We start from the raw sequence: 22,320 nt of genomic DNA, 5'->3' as shown, positions 1-22,320 counted from the left end.
AATGGCTCATGTCATTTAACAATTTCCCTCGAAATACGTACCCAGACTTTTCTTTCAAACAAAGGTGTTGTACATGGTGGTTTGCGGGACCAAGTTGTATGCTTAGTCCCACAAGCAACACACCTACTTAGAGACTTACGTTGTGTTTAATTTGAAGAGCTGCTGGATCTAATCATCCATCAAATGGATGGTTTGGAATCGACCTTAGGAGCAAGAATTGGTGCGAAGCATTTCATGATCTCCAAATCATTTTCCTTTTTTTTTCTTTTTTGGTTTCGGTTACTTGATTTGTTATTAGAGATGGATAAAGATGATTTGTTAGTCTGGCTCACACAGTTACGGAGCATCCAAAAATGGTGTTTTGGCCGACTACTGAAATATACAATTTACTCCTGCGGGAACCTCCCAAATCTTTTTCCTCTAAAGAAAAGAAAAGAAAAGCAAAGTACGTTTAATAACAGCAGATTATTGATAGGGCGATCGCACGATCGAATCGATGGACCGCTGGCGATGTCCTCAATGGTGGCTGCCACCCTATCTCCATCACCATCCATCGAAATGATAGATGGTGATGTCTCAACGTACAAATTGATTAGTGCCACATGTTTCATGTTCATATGTGGTAAGAGTCATGAAAATGATGTCTTTTGGCATGGTTACTTGAATTTGATATTCTCATTAACGTAAATATAATTCTTAGATGATAATCAGATTTGCATCACCTCTCAATTGCATTCGAGTGTGTTATCCCCATATATTGGTTGTGTTACAAGAAATACTTTAAGTGATTTTATCCCCATGAATCTTTTTTCTTATATTGTTTCTATTCCAATGCAGCTTATGATTGATGGTTTCCTTTTAAAAACACAGATCTGCTTCCTCTTGAGTTTCTCTTTTGGACTGAAACTAGGTAGGATCTAAGTCATTTCTCCTATGTAACCTGCACGGTTTTCCTCTCCTTATTTGCTTGTTAAGATTTATTAATTGCCCAATAGGGAAATTTTTCCTAACTCGGAGGGGGCATAGTCTACTAATTCTAACTAGGAGGTGGGCACAGTTTAGATGACCATATCCCTTGCTGTTATGGATTTCTTATTTGTTATGTTATGTAAAGATGGTTTCCACTTCGAGAGGTTAACGATAGCAATAGCCATTTCAAACAAAACTGTTTAAAATGCACCTCAAATTTATAAGTTTGTTATTTTTAGACCGGTGCATAAAAAAGAGGGAAAATATCATTAAAGGAAATGAAACCTCTTACAACATCATGAAAGGGCCAAATTATCGGCATTAACATTTGAGGTCGTATCTTTTTTTTTTAGTTTCAAATGGATACCTCCTCAAAAAAAACTTAAAAAAACCCAAATTGCCTTTATTTTGTATTTGAAATTCGCAATAATTATAAGCATTTCTGTAATTTGATCCTTAAGAAACCTCAACTAAATGATGAAAATACCCTTAGTTATTCCACAATACAAACAAGAACGCAAGGTGTCGCATTAGTGGTGCAGAACAAGTAGGATATTTTTGTTTTTATCACTTTGCACTTAAATGCTTTGTATGTATCAAATTACAAAAATATAGTATGCTTGTTCCGCATTATTAATACTGAATAGCATGTTTCCTATTTGTAATGTGAAATAACTTTGAGTATTTTCATCATTTGGGTGAGGTATAATGGGGGTTCAAATTATTGAAATGCCCCTCATTCTTCTTACAATCTAGATGAGTAATTTTAAATAAAATAATTTTGTACTCATAAAGACCTAGATGGGACCTCCAAAAAATAAATGCCATTTGTGCAATCTTGGAGCTGACGAAAATGTACTGTTTATAAAGTACCCAACACTCATTTGAAAATCACCTTTGTCGATAATGACAATTTGGAACAATGCTGCAAACCAAAAGAAATAAATAGGAAAAAAGTTTATATAAGGTTACAACCATATACTATAGAAGTAAGGTGCACCTCAAAAACTTAGTAGAAAAGAGTGTTTTGAAGTTGGCATACCTTCTAATTGATCATCTCCACATAGAGATGTAAGGTATAGAGAAAACATGGAATTTCAACTACTGAAAAGAGTACATTTTGTAACAAGTTATTTAGGCCGTCTATTTTAATGATTTTCAAGCGTGTATAAATTTATTTAATCTGCATTATTTTTAAAATTTTTAATTTCATAATAACGGTTGAACATAGATTTTCAAGCCATCACAAAGTTTTCGATACCAAAACTACATCCTCCAATAAAATTAGAGATGAGCCTTACTTGTATAGTATAAGGTGAGCACTTTATACAAACCTCACCCGATAAATGGTAATATATACTCCTTGAAGGGGGTAGCCCACTTATTCAATTATTTTTGTTGTCTTTGTTTGACTTGTCCTGTACTTCATGGTCTATAATCCTTTAGGACTTCCAAACGGATAGCCATAAAATACCAAGAGAATTTATTCAATGAAAACTACTAGGGTTTTTTTTTTTGTCCCTTCCCATACAATGGAATCTAGTGCTCTTAAAACAGTTTATATAAGAGGGATGGATCCATGGGAGATTGAAACAGAGAATCCAAAAAAATACTGCAACATGTAGCATTTATAGGACTCATTTTAAAGATCCATAATTGTTTAGGTCCAGAGGATTGATCTGCAGTATTTTGAGTCCTCAATTCATAATTTCGATGGGTTTTTTAGGGTGCCTGCATGCTGCAGGGCACTCCAAAATTGAATACTTCATTAAAAGGACAATAGAACCTTGTTCAAAAGACAACTATTCATTGGACATCCCACTGATATTCCACTAAAAATATGGGCAATGAAAAATTCGGGTTCATTGCTACTTATGGTTATGAGTTTTTTTTTCTTTTTTTTTTTTTGGCCCTTTTTTTATCATCACATACCCATATTATTAGCAATAAGGTCACAATCACATATCATAAGATTTCAAGCCGTCTGATGTGTCGTTTAATAGCTAAAGTTGAATACACGTTCTTATTGTATACGATCATTAATACGCAAAAATGAATAGGGATTAAAGTAAAATATTTTATCTCCAACAGTTTACAGATACGGGTCGGATCTGGATGTACTTGTCGGGTCCAAAAAAATTAGACCCATACCCAGACACGTGGTCGGGTTTACCCTTGGTCTGGTTGGGTCCATTGCCGCTAGTATAACTCCTATATTGCTAAGTTATTCACCTCAGACAAATAAAAGCATGTGCTTCTCCTTAGTCCTCCATCAAATATTCAAAGAATCCACATATTCTATATTCCAATTGACGTCATCCATAAACGTCCAATTTTTTCTACCCTATTATATTGTTGTCAGGAAAATAAAATCCGATCCATATGGTCACAGTTTCAACAAAACCATGTGGTTTATCACTGCTCGGTCATTCGATTGGATGGTGACGGAGAGACAGCAGAGAAATATTATTATTAAATAAATTGTACAATGGAATCCATTCCCCTCCATCACTATCCAAACCATCGTGGGACGGTGAGTACATCAAAGCTATGGGTTATGATGACCACGTGGATATTGGATTGCATTATATGGGGGTTGCGGTTTGTATTAGAGCCTAGGCTCTACACAATCAAATTCGACCCTACCTTCAAATAGTATTGAGAAATGTGGTTTCAATACTAAAAATCTTTGTGATAGACTTAAATATATCTTTATATTTATTTATAAAGTTTAAAGCTTCAAAAATAGTGCAGATCGACTGATCTATGAAGACTTAAAAATCTTGAAAATTGATGGCTCAAATATGCTTTACGAAATACATTATTTTCAAAACTTGAAATCCATTTTTTTCTCATGTCCATGCATCTTGATGTCGAGATGATCAATATGAAGATATTTGAGCTTCAAAACAACCTCTTCTAATGAAAGTTTTGAGGTAGGCTCAAATTTAATTGTCTAGATATATGAACTTTTCCCTTACATGGGCGCGCTTTTTGTTACTTTACTGCTTATTTGAAGTAGCTAAATATTACCTAATTGGAAACTGATTTTCTTAATATCTTAACGTCTTTCATTTTTCTTTCAATCTCATTATGAATAGCATATTTGGCTGCATCAGTTATAGGAAAATAAAAGCAAAGTTAACCACCTTCACAAACAAAGATATTACATAAAAATAAATTATAGTGTGAGTTTTTAAATTTCTCATACCCTTTTAAACTCTTTAGATTCTCTCCCTACCTTTGTTTTTTCTCTTTAGAAACTCCTTTTATTATTATTATTATTATTATTATTATTATTATTTATTATTTATTTATTTATTTAAAGGGTGTAGTTTGAATAAGGTTGCAACATTAAACAATCAAATTAAGGTGCACCTTCAAATTTTATCATAAATATAATTTTGGTACAAAACAATTATAGGATGGCTCGAGAATCTATTTCCATCTCTATTTATAAAATCTTAAACTTCAAATATGGGTCAAATCAAGTAGATCTATAAACACTTGAAATTCTTAAAAATGGACAGTCTAGATAATATGTTGTAAGATACACTATTGTTATGACTCGAAATCTTTTTTTCTTTTTATATTCATATATCTCGATGTCAAGATGATCGATTAGAAAGTTTTCTAACATTAAAACAACTTTTTATGATCAATTTTTGAGCTGCACCTTTATTCTACATTTTAAGGTTGCAACCTAATATAAACTTATTCTTTTTTTGACAAGGTCCTTACATAAACTTTTTTCCTTCTTTAAATATTTTCCTTAAAATCTTCTTTGATTTATTATATAAATGCAATAATTATATTGCCAAATTATAATTGATCTCTAATTAAAAATATCTTCGATGTTTTATAAAAATCTTATTTTTGAAAAATAATCTATTATCTTGCAAATACAAAATAAAATTAAGTGAAAATTTTCGATGTTTTATAAAAATCTTATTTTTGAAAAGTAATCTATTATCCTGCAAATAAAAAATAAATTAAGAGAAAAATTTAAATGCCAATCGTGCCTACTAATATGACATCGTTTAAATGCCAATAGTGCCTACTAATATGAAGATAGGGATTTATATAAGAGTAATGATCCTATGAGACCCTCTCACACCTATGTATGCAGGATCTTAAAGGAACACCATTAAATTTGACACAGATCTCTAGAAAAATCAAGTTCCACACCTTTATGATACTTTTTTTAGATATCTGTGCTAAATTTAATGGTGATAATTTGGGGTTTTACACATATGAGTGCGGGAGGATCTCATATGATCATTACTCTTTATATAATTATATTATTCTTACGAATAAAACCTCCAACATGTTTTAAATGCCGATTTGCTAACTATGGTACAATGCACAAGCAAGGTTAACCTCTCGCTTGTCACATTGACTAGAAAATATTAGATAATTAAATATTTATTTAGTTTTTTTCACAAGAAAGTCACAATCACTTTTATCCATCGACTGTAAAATCCAATATATGAAAGTGTGTAACAAAGTTTGAAAAATTTTATTTTTGGTAGTGTACCTAAACAATAACACATCTTCAACCACCCGATTTAAATCCAACAATGAACTACGATTGTGGCCTCCTTGTATACAAAGATAAACGATCTCGTTATATACATATTCAAAATAATATTATAGTAAATCAACACTAAAAGATTATTTATAATTAAATATTTAAAAACATTTGTTTTCATGTAATCTCTCGAGGAGCATCACAACAGCAAATGATGCCATCTGCTATTCCAATGAAATTGTGACAGGTGTGATTGTACAAGGAAAAGAGAAGAATATGATAGGGCAACCAGTATTAAAGCATGAAAAGTAGAGGGCCTGCATGGAGGCGTGGTGGAAGCCATCTAACGCTATTTGTGTTTGCAGAACAGGAAAGCACAAGTGAACAGAAAGAAATGGGTCCTACTATCTAACATTATTTGTGTTCACAATGCTAAAAAAAATGGAAAAAATAACCCAAAAAAAGAAAAGAAAAGAGCGGTGTGGTTTGCATAAGGCTGCAACCTTAAATAATCAAATTAAGGTACACTTCTAAATTTTATCATAAATGTAATTTTGGTATAAAATGTTTTTAGGATGGTTTGATAATATACTTTCATTTCTAATTATAAAATTTTAAACCCCAAAAATGGTTCAAATTAACTAGACCTATAAACACAAGAAAATCTTGAAAATGAATGGTCCAGATAATGTGCTACAAGGTACATTATTTTTAGGACTCGAAATCTTTTTTTTCTTTTCATACTCATACATCTCGATGTTGAGATGATCAATTAGAGGGTTTTCCAACATCAAAACAACCTTTTATGATGGATTTTTTAGATGCACTCTAATTCTATATTTTAAAATTACAACCATATATAAACTTTTTCCAAAAAAAAAAAAAAAGAAAAAAAAAAAACCATGGCATCCTCCTAAAGGACTGGATGCATCATTATCAGTGTAGATTGAATAACCAAGACAGCTTATGCATTATGCACTTCATCCGTCTACCCAAACTAGGGACATACAGACAGATAAGCCAAGCATTTGGCAACAACGACAGTACTAAGTGTTTCTCATACAATGAGCACAGTGAACATTTTGTAGAAATTTCAAATATTCCCAGCCGTTGGATGTCCATGGCTGATGGTGGGATTGTGTCCTTCTCCCACTCAATGTTCATTAAAAAAAAGACAGATTTTGAGTGGAGAAAAGACGAATCCTGGCCATTCCACGTTGTTTTGTTGACATTGAGGGCCAGCCCATTATTATACCCATCTCCATTATCATCTATCTCATTTTTTTTATATCAATGAACGCTGTCAAATGAATCTCAAGCATTCGACATCATCACTATCCTGCACCTGCTCTCCTCCTCCTAAAAAGATTAACATGAGGCATGGTAATGGAGGAGGAGATTAACACGAGGCATGGTAATGGGGGAGGAGACAGTGAGTGATGATAAGTGCCGTAAATCCCAGGCAGCCATAAGAAGAAAAGCAACATCACAACAACAACAATTGAGAACAACAACAATTGAGAAGCATGGGAACTATGAAAAAGCAATTCAAGTTGTGAACCACTTCCTCTCTTCCTCCTCTAATCCTTTTCATGATTTAGGAATTGACCGAGAGCTAGCTTATGCCTCATTTTCGGGCCTCATATGCTTGGGTGACGTGCACTTTGGCCTCTCTCGCTATGACGATGCTATGAGCTGCTACACCTCTGCATCAGCCCTTCAGAGGCGAATACTCGGGACTCCGACTCTCGCTCGGAGGTCGCACACACCTGCCGATGCATCGCAGAATCCCATTTGATGCTGATGCAGCTTGATCAGGCCGAGCAACTCTGTCGAGAAGCCCTTGACATGATCATCAATGCTGGCGTGCATGAACAAAAACATCAACAAGAGCTAGTGACGACGAGGCAATTGATGGCCGTCATTCATAGAGTAAAGGATGAGAATGAAGCTGCCTTGCTTGGAGCAGCTCCTCCTTGTGGCCGCCTCCTTTGGTGCATCATCATCATCATACAGTTGATTCCTTGAAGGTGCACTTGTAGATGGGAAGATCGGAGACACATACCTAGCACTGGGAAGGTCAGACCAAGCGGTGTCCGCATACGAGAGAGCTCTCCATGTCCTCAAAGAAGTCTACGGGGAAGGACACACAGAGGTGGCTTCCATCGCCGTGAGCCTGGCGGATGCTTACCTCAGAAGAGGCTCTCTCAAGGAGGCCAAAATTCACTGCGAGATCATCTACTACACTAACATCTTCAAGTTCAGGCGGCAACAAGAGTGGGAGCGCGAGATGGTTGTGGTCGGATTGAGCAGGGTGGCCTGTCTGTTAGAGGCCATGGGAGAGGCTGCCCATGCGATGTCCGTGCTTCAGAAGGGTCATGAACTGTTGCTGTTGGGAGAGGGAGGGGTATGGTTATAGGAGGCATTGAGGCACAGATACAGATAGGGGTGTTGCTTCGGGTGAGGGGGGATTACTCATGCAATGCTGAAGAGGGCCATACTCTCAATGCATTCGAGGAGCATAGCAGAGCAGAGCATGCTTCACCAAATTTGTGGCTTTTCCAACTCCCATACTCTCCACGTTTCTACCAACCTTGCTGGACCTTACGACGCCATGGGAAGGGAGGTGAGCTTCCCATAATTTCTCTATAACTTTATCCTTTTTGTCCACCTATCATATCCACGTCTTTCTTTACTAGTTTTACCAGTAATTTGTAAATGAGCCAATTACTCACAAAAATTACGCGAAGTGTAAAAAACGAGTCGAATTGACTATTAATTTACAAGAAACATCGGCTATCGTAGATTTTTTAAATTTTTCCAAAATCAGGATTCCATCCTCGGACAATTTTATTTTTATTTTTATTTTTTATTTAAATTTTCTTTGTTGTGTCCCATGTTTTAAGACAATTGGGGACCGGTTTGAAGTCCCCATCCTCATACCGACGTTAGTGTGGTTTTACAGGTACCCATCTTTGGGCTGCCCATATTGGAGAATTATATCAGATTATAGGTGGTCCGAGATTTCTTTCCTCATACCGTCTATAATGTGGTCGAATACTATAGTGTGGGCAGTCCGGGGATGGGGACCTTGAACTGCTAACTGGATTGAGCCTAAGCGAGGGGTTTGAGATCTCCATACTCAGACTTCCTATAGTATGGTATATCACCACAATTTAGACAGTTCAAGGATAGGGGCCTTGGACAGGTCTGAGGATGATATTTTCATATCGAGATGCATTTTGGGACAAAAAAAAAAAAAGTTTAAATAAGTCTACAATAACCGACCTTCCTTGTAATTTTTAAGTCAATTTAACTATTTTTGTACTTTACCTACTTTATGTCATTGGCTCTTTGTAAATTTTTTACTCGGGCTTGGACTCACTTAGCCGTAAGAATCAAGCCATTATGTTTGGAGTCCTTGAATGCTAGGGACTTGAGAAAGGGGCTGGAGTCGTAGTGGTATCACCCCCACACCCAAGTTACCGGTTCACATTCCCATTGATACCAACCCACTAAAACCTTCAAAAGGCTAACTCTTCAACCATTTGAAAACCAAGTATGGCTTCCCCACTGAATTATCCAAAAAAAGAAAGCTCGGGACTTGTATATTGATAATAGGCCAAGTATTCTGACTTGGGCTCGGGACCTTGGCAAGTCGGAGCTAGAATCTGGGCAATCGGCCAAGTATTCTGACTTGGGCTCAGGTCCTTGGCAAGTCGGAGCTAGACTCTGGGCTTTTAAACAATGGAATGAGTGAACAATTGCAGGGTTGATGATGCCATAGACTTATTGGAAATAGTGATGGAGGAGAGGGAGAAGGAGATGGGAACCGCCCATCCTGATGTCCAGCACACAAGGCAATGGCTCGCAGTGTTATTAAAACAAACGGGCAGGTCGCGCTCCAACAAAACACGCACCCTGCAAGATCTCCTCTTCCTACAAAATAAATCTGTTAAAAGTTCTCTGTTTCGTTTTCGTACTCCCATTTCCATTTCCATTTCAAAAATTTCCGGGTCATTCTACCTGCTCTTATCCATTCCATGCCATTCGAGTGATACTTCCATTTGTTATTTTTACTATCCAGAAGATACTACCATCAAATGACATAAGAATTGGAAAGAAGTACAATTTCACCACAAGATAACAGCCATGGAAATAATTGACTTTTTTCTTATACATATCGGTGTCTATTATAATAGGCCTGCAAGGTGAGTTAGTAAGGATCCACTTCAGACTTCTGAAGGCGCAGTGAGGCAAAATTCAGACTAGGCAATGAACAATGAGATTTCTTTCCAAAGGTTGAGATCCTTGGGCTCACCTATTTGAGCCCTCTTGTAAAAATGCAACATAATATAATTTATGGGACAAAAACACTAAATATGTGTATGTGCGTATAAGTGTGAAAAATATGTGATAAGCAAATAAATAACTTATTTGAGACCTAAATTTATGTGGAACGCTCCGTTCTTGAGAGAAAGGGATCAAAATCTACTAATAAAATAAGGGCGTACATTTACTTCCTAGAGGAAAAGCATCTCTCTCTACGTTTTCGCCCCGCGTGTTCTCCCTTATTTTCTGAAACCTTCTTTATTATCCAATCCAGGCTTCTCCCTCAGGAAAAATTACCATACTAATTCTGCTCTTAAATCTATGCCGCAAGGCTTTCTAATCAATGTTGCTAGGACCGGAATGAATTGAACCAGACTGGACCAGTCAGTTTGAGCCAAAAATTGTTGAATCAATGCCTTTTGCAGTGATCTAGCCCATGAACATGGGTCAGCTAGGAGACAAAAAAACTTTTTTTTTGCCCACTGCAAATGATGCAATGGTATTTTTTATTTCCCCAAAGGGTAAAATGAAAAAAGTAATATTTAAGATTGTATGTTAAAAAGAGACTATGATAGAGAGAGGATTTGATCCTTTCTCCCTCTCATCCATCAAAGGGTCTAGAACAATCTCTCACATGATTCTGGTGAGATTTTAGAGAGAGAGATTATACCACTTGAGTTTGTGTTTTTTTTTTTTTTTTTTAAAGAGTAATGATCTTATAACATGATTTAGGGTATGCAAAAAAGATATAGAAATAATATTTTTTTGGCCTTTTTCATAGTTGAGTTTTAGAGAAAAAAGATCATGCTTTATTTCTGACGAGATTCTGGTGTGATTCTAACGAGATTATGCCTTTTTTTTGCTTTTGGTTTTTTCTGAAATTTGGACCGGTAAATGCAAAAAATGAAAAAAATTCAAAGAATAGAAACATGAACTACATAATTGAAAAACTAAAAAAAAAAAAAAAAAAAAAGAAAGAAAGAAAGAAGAAGAAGAATTTCCCCTTTTTTTAGTTTTGTGTTTTTTATTCTTGCATTTTTTGGGTTTTAAAATGCAAAAAAAGAAAATAAATATTTTAAAAAATGCAAAAAAGAAAAAACAAATATGTATTTGGGGATTTTGTATTACTATTTCTTACTCTTTTAAATAACTAAAAATACAAAAAGCATAAATAAAGAAAAAAAAGCAAAGAAATGGAAATGAAAAAAGAAAAACTGTGAATGACTTTTCTATTTTTTTCAATTTGCATTTTAAGATTTCAAAAAATCAAAGTAGAAATTTTATAAAAAAAACAGAAATATGTTTGGGGCAAACTCTATTTATTTATTTATTACTTTCTTCCAATTTCATTTTGGCGAACAATGATGTGAGAAGTGGTAAGGAGCGACCGACCGGTTCAACAAGTCAAACGGTGACTATTGTGGGTCCAGTTCAGTCGACAAATATGGATAGGAGTTGAACTGGTGGATTGTTAGACCGGCAGTTCCACCAATCAGCAACCAATCCGCCAGTCCAAAATTCGAATTTTCTCCCCCCCACATTTTTTTGTTTTTTTAAAGAAAGAGGGGCCAAAAAATAGGGGTTTTTGGCCCAACATATCAAGGGGTAAGATTGTAATAAAACTGAAAGATGAATTTTTTTTCATCAACATCATAGCCTAAAAATGAAAGATAATTTTTTTTGTTTTTTAAAGAAAGAGAGGCCTAAGAAAAAAAAAATTTTATGAAAGAAAATATACGAGAGAGAGAGAGGAGGTTGTATCTTCTATTTGATACTTTTTTTTTTTTTTTCTCACGCTCAATGTTGTCATATTTGCTTCAAAGTTTGGTGAGAAAAATGAAGCAGTTTGGTGTTTCGATTAATTTGGGGAAAGATTTCATATTTTTTTAAAATTTAATATAAATAAATTAGATATTTATATATATATATAATATATAAAAATAATGAAAAAAATTAAAAAATATTTTTATATAAATATTTCTTTGCTTCTGTCGAAGAGGCCGAAGCTTCGGCCATTTCAGCCCAAAGCAAACCCAAATATAACCGATGCGGTGGCCCACATCTGACCGAAGAGGCAGCACCAGGCTTTGCTTCGATTCGGTTTTTAACTTTAATATTGTAATTTGTAATGGCTTAAAAGGTGAAATCCTAAACTGCATTAAAATATATAAAAATAGTAAAAAGAAAAACATAAATAAAAAACAAGAAACATAGCATAGAAAAGTTTCATTTTCTTCTTTTTTTTTTTATTCTTTTCATGTTTGGAACTTTGAATCTTCTAAAAATAAAAATAAAAATAAAAAGTAAAAAGAATGAAAAAATTATTTTAGAAAATGCAAAATAAATAAATAAATAAATGAGAAAATGCAAAAAAATTTTGTGGTTGTCATTTTTCAACAGTAAAGAAATACCCTAGTACTTTTTTTAATAAGTTTATTTATTGTTTACATTTTTTCTAATTTTCATATTTTCTCTACGCTTTCCAAAGTTTTTCTAATTTTACTAATTTTATTAATTATTTAATTTTTTAGACCGGTCCAGTTAGTCCAGTTCAGCCATTAATTTGGTACTACAACATTGGGCAAATGTAAAAACAAAAACAAAAATAAGAAAAAATGCAAAAAAGAAAAGAAAAGAAAGAGTAATTGAAGGGAAAAAAATAGAGAGTTGTATGATGATATATTTTCAATTTCCGTTTGTGGCCAGATGAATTGTTTTGTTTCTTATTTTCCTTCTTTTTCATTTTTTTCGTAAATTTTTAATTTTTTTTTCTTTAATTTTCCTTTTATCTTTGTTTTAATCTAATTGTTTAATTTTATAGACTCATCTGATCGGGGAACCGGTCCGGTTGGCGGTCCTGCAAGATGGTTTTGAATTGAATGGCGAGGGGTGGCGCTGAGTCAGGAATGCGGACGAATGGGGAGGGTGAGCAGATAAACATGGGTGGGTGGCATCTTTATCATAGAGGTAGAGAGAGAACCCCTTTGCTTATTGCTCTATCATCCTTTTACTAATCAATCCATCCATCCATCCATCGGCGGAGGGTTTAGAGAGTATGGGGGCTGTGAAATCGGCAATAGGAGATGTGGTTATCACCTTCCTATGGGTTTTCTCTGCTTCAGCGATTGGACCCCTCACCTCCATCATCACCTCTTCCTACCTTCCTCATCTTCAGCTGGGGGATTTCTTCACCTCTGTGATCGTCACCACTCTCGTATTGTTCATCCTTCTTTTTATTTTTACCTTGGTGGGCGATGCCTTGGGAGGGGCCTCCTTCAATCCCACTGCCCTCGCTTCTTTTTACGCTGCTGGTCTTGGCGATGATACCCTCCTCTCCATGGCTCTGCGATTCCCAGCTCAGGTAGTTCTGTCTGTCTGTTTAAGTGAATTGATTGGAATGGATGTTGACGTTATAAGTGAATGGATGTTGATGGGCACAGGTTTTTGGAGCGATTGGGGGCGCATGGGCTATAAGAGAGTTCATGCCTGCAGCATACAAGCACATGGTGGAGGGCCCTTCCCTGCAGGTGGACCTGCGCAGTGGATGCATCGCAGAAGGAGTGTTGACATTTCTCATCACATTTGTTGTGCTGCTGGTGGTGCTCAGAGGGCCCAAGAACTCTGTGTTGCAGACATGGTTGCTTGCCATGTCCACCGTGGTCCTTGTACTTGCTGGCTCCCCATACACTGGCCCTTCCATGAATCCTGCCAACGTAAGTTATTTATTGTACTTCTTGTATGCATTCTCCTTTTCTATGACTCATTTTTTATATATGCATGCTCCGTGTTTATGACTTTGACTGTCCAAAAGCTTTTCGGCCAAGTAATTTACAAATTATGCTTGGTTCACTACCCCATTATGTAGGAATGTTAATTGATGTTATCACCAAAAGCAGGACAGGACACTTTTAAGAAAGCACTCTTTTTTCTTAGCGAAATATAGATAATGAGCTTTCATGGGTTTGTTATCCTTTACGGTACATGTTAATACCAATGTAAGCTTCCTTGAGATCAATTGATATGCTGGCTTCTCCCATTGTATTCGCTGAAGTGATTTGCAGTTGTGTTTAATCCAAATGTCAAAATTTGGCTCTTAGGCTGTAGTAGGAGTCATAATTCTCGGAAAAACAGATAACAAGGGGTATGCACAATAGTGGCACCTTGTTGGTTCACATTCGAAGCATGGTCTCTGTGTGAATTGAAAAGGCACAATCTAAGTGTGGTGTCTACCAGAAAGGTTATTGAGAAAAAACATTTGGCATTGGGGTTGTGGATGGCTCTCATGGGAATGGTATAAGTTATGATCATCGTAAAATTAAGGTATTTATTGACGCAGAGTCAATTGAATCTGATATAGAGATTAATGATTGTGAATGGACAAACTGTCACTTACTGGAACACCTGGAAATATTTGTGGTAGTCTAGTAGAAGATGGATTTTCTAGACCAATTTAGATTAATTTATGCTAATTTCCGTTTAAGACCTCTGAGCCATACATTTTCCCTTGTAGCTCCCTCCACATGCCATAGAATCTTGTTTTTTACCTGCTCCAACTTGCCGCCCTTTATGCTATCTAAATCCTGTATTTTACATTTATTTAATCAAGCCTTTTGAATTTATGTAATATGTAAAGATCATATATGACATTTGCTTATATATTGTATTCTAACAGAAGTCGGTACCTAATCATATTTGCAAAGATCTCCTTGCAATCAATTCCTTCAGAGCAACCTTTGACTACCAATCTAGCCATTCTAGAGCCTTATATTTATCAGAAGTAGCCATTATTGCATGCTCTAAGATTCAATGATTTGTTGTTCACTAAGAATTAGATTATCATCGGTAGCATTTTTAAGTATTTCTTCTTTGAAAAGGTTTAGGAATTTGAAAATATTTTTCAAGCACTAACCTTAATATTCTGGCTAGTTTTGTAAAAACCGAGTTTTGTTTCTAATTATTAAAAAAATTATTTTAAATTGTCTATTCAGAAGTTTTTTTTTTCAAGAAGAGTTAACTATAATTGTATTGCCTATTCAGAAGTTGATTATCCGTGATTATAGCCTTGTTTCTAGTATCTTTTCTTTGATCAAGAAAACACATTTGTAAAGGTGCAACAATCGTGAAAAGGATGAATATATGCTGTATAGGAATAAATAGAGTGGGGGTCTGTCACTGCTAGAATGAGCCTCTCCGTTCTCTCCCTAAGATGATGTAGTACTTGTGTTTCTCTGAGTAAATCTCGACATTTTGTCTCCTGCTTTGCGAACTTGATCCCATTGATCAAGTCCCTTGTTGTGATTAGAGGTCTTGATTGATATCAGGAGAACACTATGAGGTCTATCAGTAGAGCTAGTCTGCTTGAGTAGAAACACACCATATAATGTCAATTCTGACTCAAGCCTCTGAATCTTTACCAAGTTGGTGATGTCTCTTTAGACTTCACTCAAGTTTCCTAGTGAAATTGTGTTGAACATGGTGGCCCTTATATAGCTATATTGGCTTGTGACGCCTTGTCACAATCCTCAAAGAGTACTTGCATTTTTGTGTTCATGTTTGCAAGGGCATCGTCTTCTTCCTTAATATGGAATGCTCCCAATGAGATCTACTGTGGTCATTGTACATGTGAAATTACATTTCAGAGATTTAATCCATTATTCTTAGTTAGTGAAATGCATTCATATTTTTACCTGATCATAACAAGGTGTGGGAACCTATCGTAAGGACCGATGCTTGTTGTCCTACTGGTGCCCCAGTTTAGCCATTTGGCTTGTACTCGTCTATCTCATAATTCATGATTAATGTAAGGATACGTGCCCACACCCCAGAAAATTTATCAAAAAAAACAAAATGGAAAATAACAAGGACATGGTGCCGGAGCCAAGAGGTTGTAAAATACAATGCATGTCATAGAATAAAGATTCACGATGTTTGGAATAAACTGTTAAAAGTTTGGCACTAATTTGTGACCACAGATTTTGTTTTCCATATATTTGTGGACATTTCAGACATATGGCTAAACATTATGCAGTCTTATAACTATTGTGCACGGTGAAAGCAAGCCTAAAATCAATGAATCATTTGCCCGAAGGGTCTTCTTGATGTTTCTCAAGCACTGGAATACAACATGGTTTATGGTATTATAGATGTTAACTTCCATATGGCAACTATATTGCCACCTATATCTCAATCTTTTCATTGAGATTGAGAACAAGTTTGATGAGCTTATGATCTCATGCCCTTCAGCAGAATGCAGCTTCTTTGCATTTGCAGCAAGCTGGTGTGTAGTACTACTAGTGCCCGTCTGACTTTGTTGAAGCTTATTTTCAGATTATCTGCTTTCCTTGTCACTCAGGCCAATTTTATGAACCCACCCACTTGTTGTGATCACAAAATTGTAATAGTATTTTTGTTTTAAACTGTTACCCACCAGAGTCATCATCGTCAAAGTCTTTTCTCAAGTAATTAGGGCCGGCATTTAACTAGAGTCCTAGCTAGAGTAAAAGATAGACTCAGCCAAGTCGGATCCTCTGAATTGGGTGAGTCCCAATTAGAAACTATATGAACTTTTAGAAAATGGGCCACACTCACCCGGCTTTTAGCGTCTGTCATGCAGGCCGGCACTATGCCAGGTCCACATTTCTCGGGCAAATCCAAGCTTGAGTCTGCAATTTTTCGTCATTATTTTGAACATCTTCAGATATTGGTCCACATCCCATGGTTTCATTTGCTTTTCTCTAATTACGCTGGCATTTGTCTTGTGCAGGCATACGGATGGGCCTACCTCAGCAACTCTCACAACACATGGGAGCACTTTTATGTGTACTGGATTTGCCCCTTCATTGGAGCAATTTTGGCCGCTTGGGTATTCCGAACAGTTGTATCCGCTCCTCAGCCAACCAAGGAGAAGAAACCCTAATTAGATTTATTTATAGAAAAAAATAAAAGAAAAAATAAATTTAGTGGACTCATCCACCATCGCAACAGTGTTCTTGTTTAACGGTAGTATCTTTGACAGTTCGAGGAACAAAAGTAGAAGAAAAGGGTTCTATGGAACACCTAATTTAGATTGTACCCATCGTAAAAGATTGAGGTATATGTGCAAAGATATACTTTGGATGGGTAGATGCAAAGAAGGGGGTTGAGCTCCATTTCCCGTTTATGGACTAACGTTGCTGATTGGAACTTTATATGAATGGGTATTTCTGAAACTATGACCAAGGGATGGGTATGTGTGGCCCTTATTTCTTTTATGTGGGTGCCGTTTCTTTTTGTCAAAAGCAATTGAAATTGAGAGGGATTGTATATGCAGAGACAATTTACTTTTTGTCAAGGTCATAATCATTCTCATCTTTTAAATTTCAAAATGGGTGGTTGTAAGAGTTTTATTGAATATACAGTTTCAAAAAAAAAATTCGGACCTCGCAACTCATCTCAAGCTATCCAATTTGACATCTAATTCTCGGATTTCTCGAATGGTCTCTTTATACACAATCCTTGAAATTTCATTGTATGCTAATGCAGTAGACATATTCTTGGTTCATCTGTTCCCCTTACCTTCACAAAACCCTCGTAAGATAGTTTCACAACTACTTAACCGAAAATAATAAAGAATGTCATCCTCACCTTAACCGGCAAAATGCTAAAGCTCTCAATAGAATGCTTGGCTTCATTCAATTTTCATCGCCATGTTGTGAATTTATTTGGTGGTTTACACTAATCTTTAAAATTTTCTCCAACAAGGTTTGGTAAGTTCTGCCTGAAACAGTGAGACCCCGTTTAGATGTCTTAGTAATCGTATCAAATAAATAATCTTTGGATGCTGTTATCTTAAGCGGTTTATGAGTTAAAAATATGTTCTTTGGAATTCTAGTTTCCTTTGCGGGATAAATGGAATTTTAATCTTCCCCCTAATACTGGCTACGGGTAAAATTTTGTGCACCCAAACAGGGCCGAAGAATATTTTCTCACATCCCCAAAATTAGCTTCATGTTGCCATTTCAATGTAGACCTAATAAACTGCTTCTTTGAACAAAAATTAGTTTCATGAAAAGAAACAGATTTGAAACTCCACTGCCTCAATTTTATTGCCATTTGAATGTAGATCTAATAAACTATCTATTTTAATGATGATAAATCAGAGTTCAAAAGGAAATTAAACTTAGCATTCCAAAGGAAAAATACTAAATGAAATTTAAGACCACCATTATTGGATAATGAGTTAAAAATTTTATGCAAATTTCGTTATAAATAGTATAGAATGAGACCTTGTACAATAGTACAGAATGAGACCATTTACCTTCGGTACAAGGAAGTCACAACTATTTATAACCATTTGATGTGAAATTTGATAGCTTGTGGGTGTGCAAGAAAGTTCGAAGAAAATTATTTTGAAGATTGTCCTTGGTCAATGAAATAAATATAACCATACAATCTCACAGCCAATGGTCAAAATTAATTATGACCACCTTGTACCAAAAATAAATCGTCTCATTATATATTTTTCATAAAAAGATGGTATAAATATCATGCACTAGTGAGATTAGTAATTTATTTGGATAAATGCCCCAAAATTCAGATGGCATTCTTAACTTTTTTATGGTTTATCGGTCACAAATATTCAATACAAAGAGAACCAAATCACAACCACCTAAAATATTTGTTGATGTTTGGCCAATGGCAAACATCAACAAATAAAGGCATCAGAGGTAAAAGTTAATGCAATAATATGTGTCGGGTGGTAAACGGTTAGCTATAGGCAATATTATCCCCGTTCAAAATATGAAAAATAAAAAATGAAATGGAACGAAAACACGAAGGAAAAACTTTGATAGGGCTGCAGCCCTTTTAAAAATAAGTAAAGCCTCACTTAATAACTTATGGAAAATTACAATTTAAATATTAAAAAATCTTTATATAGATCATTTTGGTTTGAATATTATGATTGTGAAAAAAGATTAAGATTTTAAATTAAAAATAATATATATTATATAATAAATTATCTAGTGTTCTAGACCATTCATTTTACCCTTCAAAACAAGTGTTTATAGATCCATAATAAGATCTGTAGTTTCAAAATTTATTATCATATGTTAAAAATTAATTTTAGAACCATCACGCACAAAAATTCTTATTGCCGAAAGTGTTTTTTTTTTTTTTGAGGAAGGCTTTATTTTATTTTTATAAAGGCTGGAGCTTATAGAAACTGCGGAATGGGAAAATGATTTGGTTCCCTCATGGGGTGGGGTGAGAAGAGAAGAAGACAGGTAAACGAGAGAGGTGTCACATTGCACAGAGGGACGCGTCTAAGAAAAACAGACGAGGAGTAGAGAATAGAGGCCACGTCTCATTTGCTCAACTCTACAAACCTCTATTTAATCGTCGTTTCTTCTGCACAAGTCCTCACCGTGTGCTCCTTCCTTCTGTTGCTTTCATATCTACTTTTCAAGAGCAAGAAATATTGTACCAGGAAATGGGGGGGTTGGTAGCCTGTAACATGTCGATGATGCTGTTGCTTCTGCTTTGCTCCATCAGCAGTACAAGCGTCGGTGACACAGAGGCAAAACAGAAGTCGGACGAAATGAAACACGAGACAGAGGAGGCCTTTCAGACTGGCAAAGAACATGCGAAAGATGAATCGTCGTCATGGACCAACTGGGCCAAGGACAAAATATCGGGGTCAGTACTTCAAATTCTAACTCTCTCGACTTTTTGGTTGCTGACTGATTGTTTTGATTTTCGTTTTATCACAGAGGACTGGGACTGAAACAGCAGGAGGATGCTACGGAGCAAGCAGGGGATGCGATGAAGAAGACAAAAGGAGGCGGGCAAGATGACCAAACACGAGGCAGCATGCTGAGAGTTAAAAACAATGTATTAGTAGCATCGACAATAGCAGCAGCACATTTTAATGTGATTTTTTCCCAACACTGACTCGTGTTGAGATTCGGCTGTATCTATTTGTGAATCTTGTAAATAAGTTTTAACAACTGAATCGCAGTTCCTGGGAGGGCATGTGTGTGTTATGTCATGGAACATCGATAATGAAAATTTGAAAAAATACGTTAATTAGTGGTGCAGGTGCTGGGAAGTGTGCAAGAGAGAAGGCAGCAGAAGAAGCAAAAGGGAAGACGGAGGAGGGGTCGAGCAAGGGCAAGGAGAAGGTGGAAGATCCAAAAGGGAAGACGGAGGAGGAGGAGGAGGAGGGCGAGGGTAGGGAGAAAGTGAAAGAGGAGAAGGAGAAGATGAAGATGGAGGAGGAAATGAGAAAGGCTGCCAAGGCATATGAGGAGGCAATGAAGAAGGCAAGGGAGTCATACGAGAGAGCCGAGGAGCATGTCGCAGAGAAAGGGGAGGAAATGAGGAAGGGTAGCGAAGCATATGAGGAGGCAAAGAAGGCGGCGAAAGAGACACACGACAGAGCCAAGGAGTACATCACCGCCAACTACGAAGCAGCAAAAGAGAAGACGGTAGAGTTTGTGGACAAGGTCAAGCAAGGAGCGGCTGGTGGTGGCCAGTACCATAATAGGGAAGAGGAGCTCTGAATCATTCACCTTATCATCTTCCCCCAAAACAAAACTCTCCCCTCTCTGTCTCCTCCTACTTTACCATGCTTTGGGTCAGAATTTGAATCATTCGGACCCAAGAACCAGACCCCCTCCCTCCCCCCAACTTTACCCTCTTCCCTTGCGTCTTAGAAGATCTCCTTGAGAGATGTCACAGTTAAAAGTGGTGGACGTGTTCTTGAGTTTATTTGGAGTCTGGTGATTATAATACGACTGCTCATTTCCTAGGTTGTATATCTACCTTTTGTGTTAATGTAAAGGGCTATTTCTTTCTTATTTGGAAGTGCACTGCCCTTTTTTGATGCTCTTATTCGGTTATTTTATGGTCATTGCCGGTACGATTTGCTACTGTTTGTGATTTTCAGAAGGAAAGACCGCCCCATTTCTTGGGCTGTCCAATAACCAACCTCAATAGGCCAGTCCCATGTCTATACATTAACTACTTGCTTCACTCTAATGAAATTAGAATAAGATTTTAATCACTCTAATTTCATTGCAATGAAGTAAATTCTAACATAATTTATTAGTTTAGTATGAAGAGAAACTAGAGAATAAAAATTTCTTATAGCGTCTAAAATTAGAATCGCATTTAGCATTCGCAATCCCTCGTGATGGTGCGTCGTATTAATGCACTTTTGTCAATATAGTTTATTAAGCTTTTTTTTGGTTTATTTTCATATGTTTATGGGTGTATTAGATTTTAATCATTTTTTAAATTTAAAATTTTATAATTAGATATAAAAATAAATTTTGAGATAATCTTAAGAACATTTTACATCAAAATTTTATACCACGGTCAAATTTAAAGGTGCACCGTACCTCTACACCAACATCCCACCCGTACCCATATTATCAAGCTTAAGCTCAAGTTCAGGGGTGGATACATGTTGCAAAATATATATAATTTTGTTTCCTTATTGAGAAGACAAATCTTATATTTTCATGAGTCACAATAGCAACTCTTCAAAAATTAATTATAATTGTGCCCCCTTTCATCATTTAGAGAGGTTTTAGGACGGGGGTGATGAGCCAGTCGGGTGTATCTAAATGAGGGAGAGTTGTTTGTACTTTGCGCAATTATTTTTTGCCTAGTTGGATGAAGAGTGTAGTTGCGAACAAATATGGGTCTTGGCAGAAGTACCAACGAGCTTTATTATTCGCCTAGTTAAGTGAAGAGTCATAGTAGCAAACAAATATGGGTCTTGGCCGTAGTACCAACGAACTCTAGTAGCAAACAAATATGGGTTTTGGCCGTAGTACCAACGAGCTCTGTGATGAAATGACGTCTGATTTTAGGGGCTCAATTCCTGAAGTCTGACTTTAGGGGCTCAATACCTACTTGCCTTTAAAATTTTTTCTATTAATGAAAATGGTCCGGGGCGGGCCTTCTCCCCCAACTGACTTATCTAAAAAAAATATTTTTCACACCATTTATCTCGATGAATAAATTTATGAGTCACTAAAAAATATTTTTCATACCATTCACTTCGATGAATAAATTTATGAGTCACACTATGAAATTATGTCCCCCAACTGACTTATCTAAAAAAAATATTTTTCACACCATTTACCTCGATGAATAAATTTATGAGTCACTAAAAAATATTTTTCACACCATTCACTTCGATGAATAAATTTATGAGTCACACTATGAAATTATGTGAAAGAGTGATTGAGCAATGAAAACAAGAGTAATAAAGAATCAATTTAGCTTTATGTTGAGGAGGTCAATAATTGAAGTTATTTTTTTATTTAGGCAACTAATTGAGAAGTTCAAGGAAGAAGGTACTATATGGTTTTTATTGATTTAGAAAAAATTTATAATAGAGTATTTCGGGATTTAATTTTGTGGTATTGGAAAAAAAAATGATCGTCAAATAATATACCAAGATATGTACGAGGTAGCACCAACTAGTGTGCGAATAA

At 35.9% G+C, this 22,320-nt stretch overlaps 3 protein-coding genes across 5 annotated transcripts; all 3 read left to right on the top strand.

Annotated features, from left to right (window-relative positions):
• Positions 1-6,695: 6,695 nt before the first annotated feature.
• On the top strand, positions 6,696-17,257 carry LOC18430046 (aquaporin SIP1-2). Of its 3 annotated transcripts, XM_088859775.1 has the most exons (5): positions 6,817-8,126; positions 9,271-9,396; positions 12,654-13,193; positions 13,273-13,545; positions 16,596-17,257. In XM_088859775.1, exons 3-5 carry the CDS (start codon positions 12,888-12,890, stop codon positions 16,746-16,748), a joined length of 732 nt encoding a protein of 243 aa, XP_088715901.1. In that variant the 5' UTR covers positions 6,817-8,126; positions 9,271-9,396; positions 12,654-12,887; the 3' UTR covers positions 16,749-17,257. The 3 variants fall into 3 exon arrangements, with proteins under 3 accessions (XP_020520626.1, XP_088715901.1, XP_006840273.1); XM_020664967.2 differs by lacking the exon at positions 9,271-9,396 and having other exon boundaries at positions 6,696-8,126; XM_006840210.4 differs by lacking the exons at positions 6,817-8,126; positions 9,271-9,396 and having other exon boundaries at positions 11,939-13,193.
• Positions 7,304-7,919, top strand: LOC18430045 (protein KINESIN LIGHT CHAIN-RELATED 3). Its single transcript, XM_011623636.1, has 2 exons — positions 7,304-7,478; positions 7,531-7,919. Exons 1-2 carry the CDS (start codon positions 7,304-7,306, stop codon positions 7,917-7,919), a joined length of 564 nt encoding a protein of 187 aa, XP_011621938.1.
• Positions 17,258-19,065: 1,808 nt separating the features above from the next.
• Positions 19,066-20,667, top strand: LOC18430047 (uncharacterized). Its single transcript, XM_088859773.1, has 3 exons — positions 19,066-19,507; positions 19,582-19,741; positions 19,910-20,667. The coding sequence occupies exons 1-3, from the start codon at positions 19,302-19,304 to the stop codon at positions 20,054-20,056; spliced, it is 513 nt and encodes a 170-aa protein (XP_088715899.1). The 5' UTR covers positions 19,066-19,301; the 3' UTR covers positions 20,057-20,667.
• Positions 20,668-22,320: the final 1,653 nt, after the last annotated feature.

This window comes from Amborella trichopoda, chromosome 2, assembly GCF_054954075.1.
Source record: "Amborella trichopoda isolate Santa Cruz 75 chromosome 2, AtrichopodaSantaCruz75HAP2 v2.0, whole genome shotgun sequence".
NCBI lineage: Eukaryota > Viridiplantae > Streptophyta > Magnoliopsida > Amborellales > Amborellaceae > Amborella > Amborella trichopoda.
Note: the sequence above shows the minus strand (reverse complement) of the source record. Positions and strands in the feature narration are given on the sequence as shown.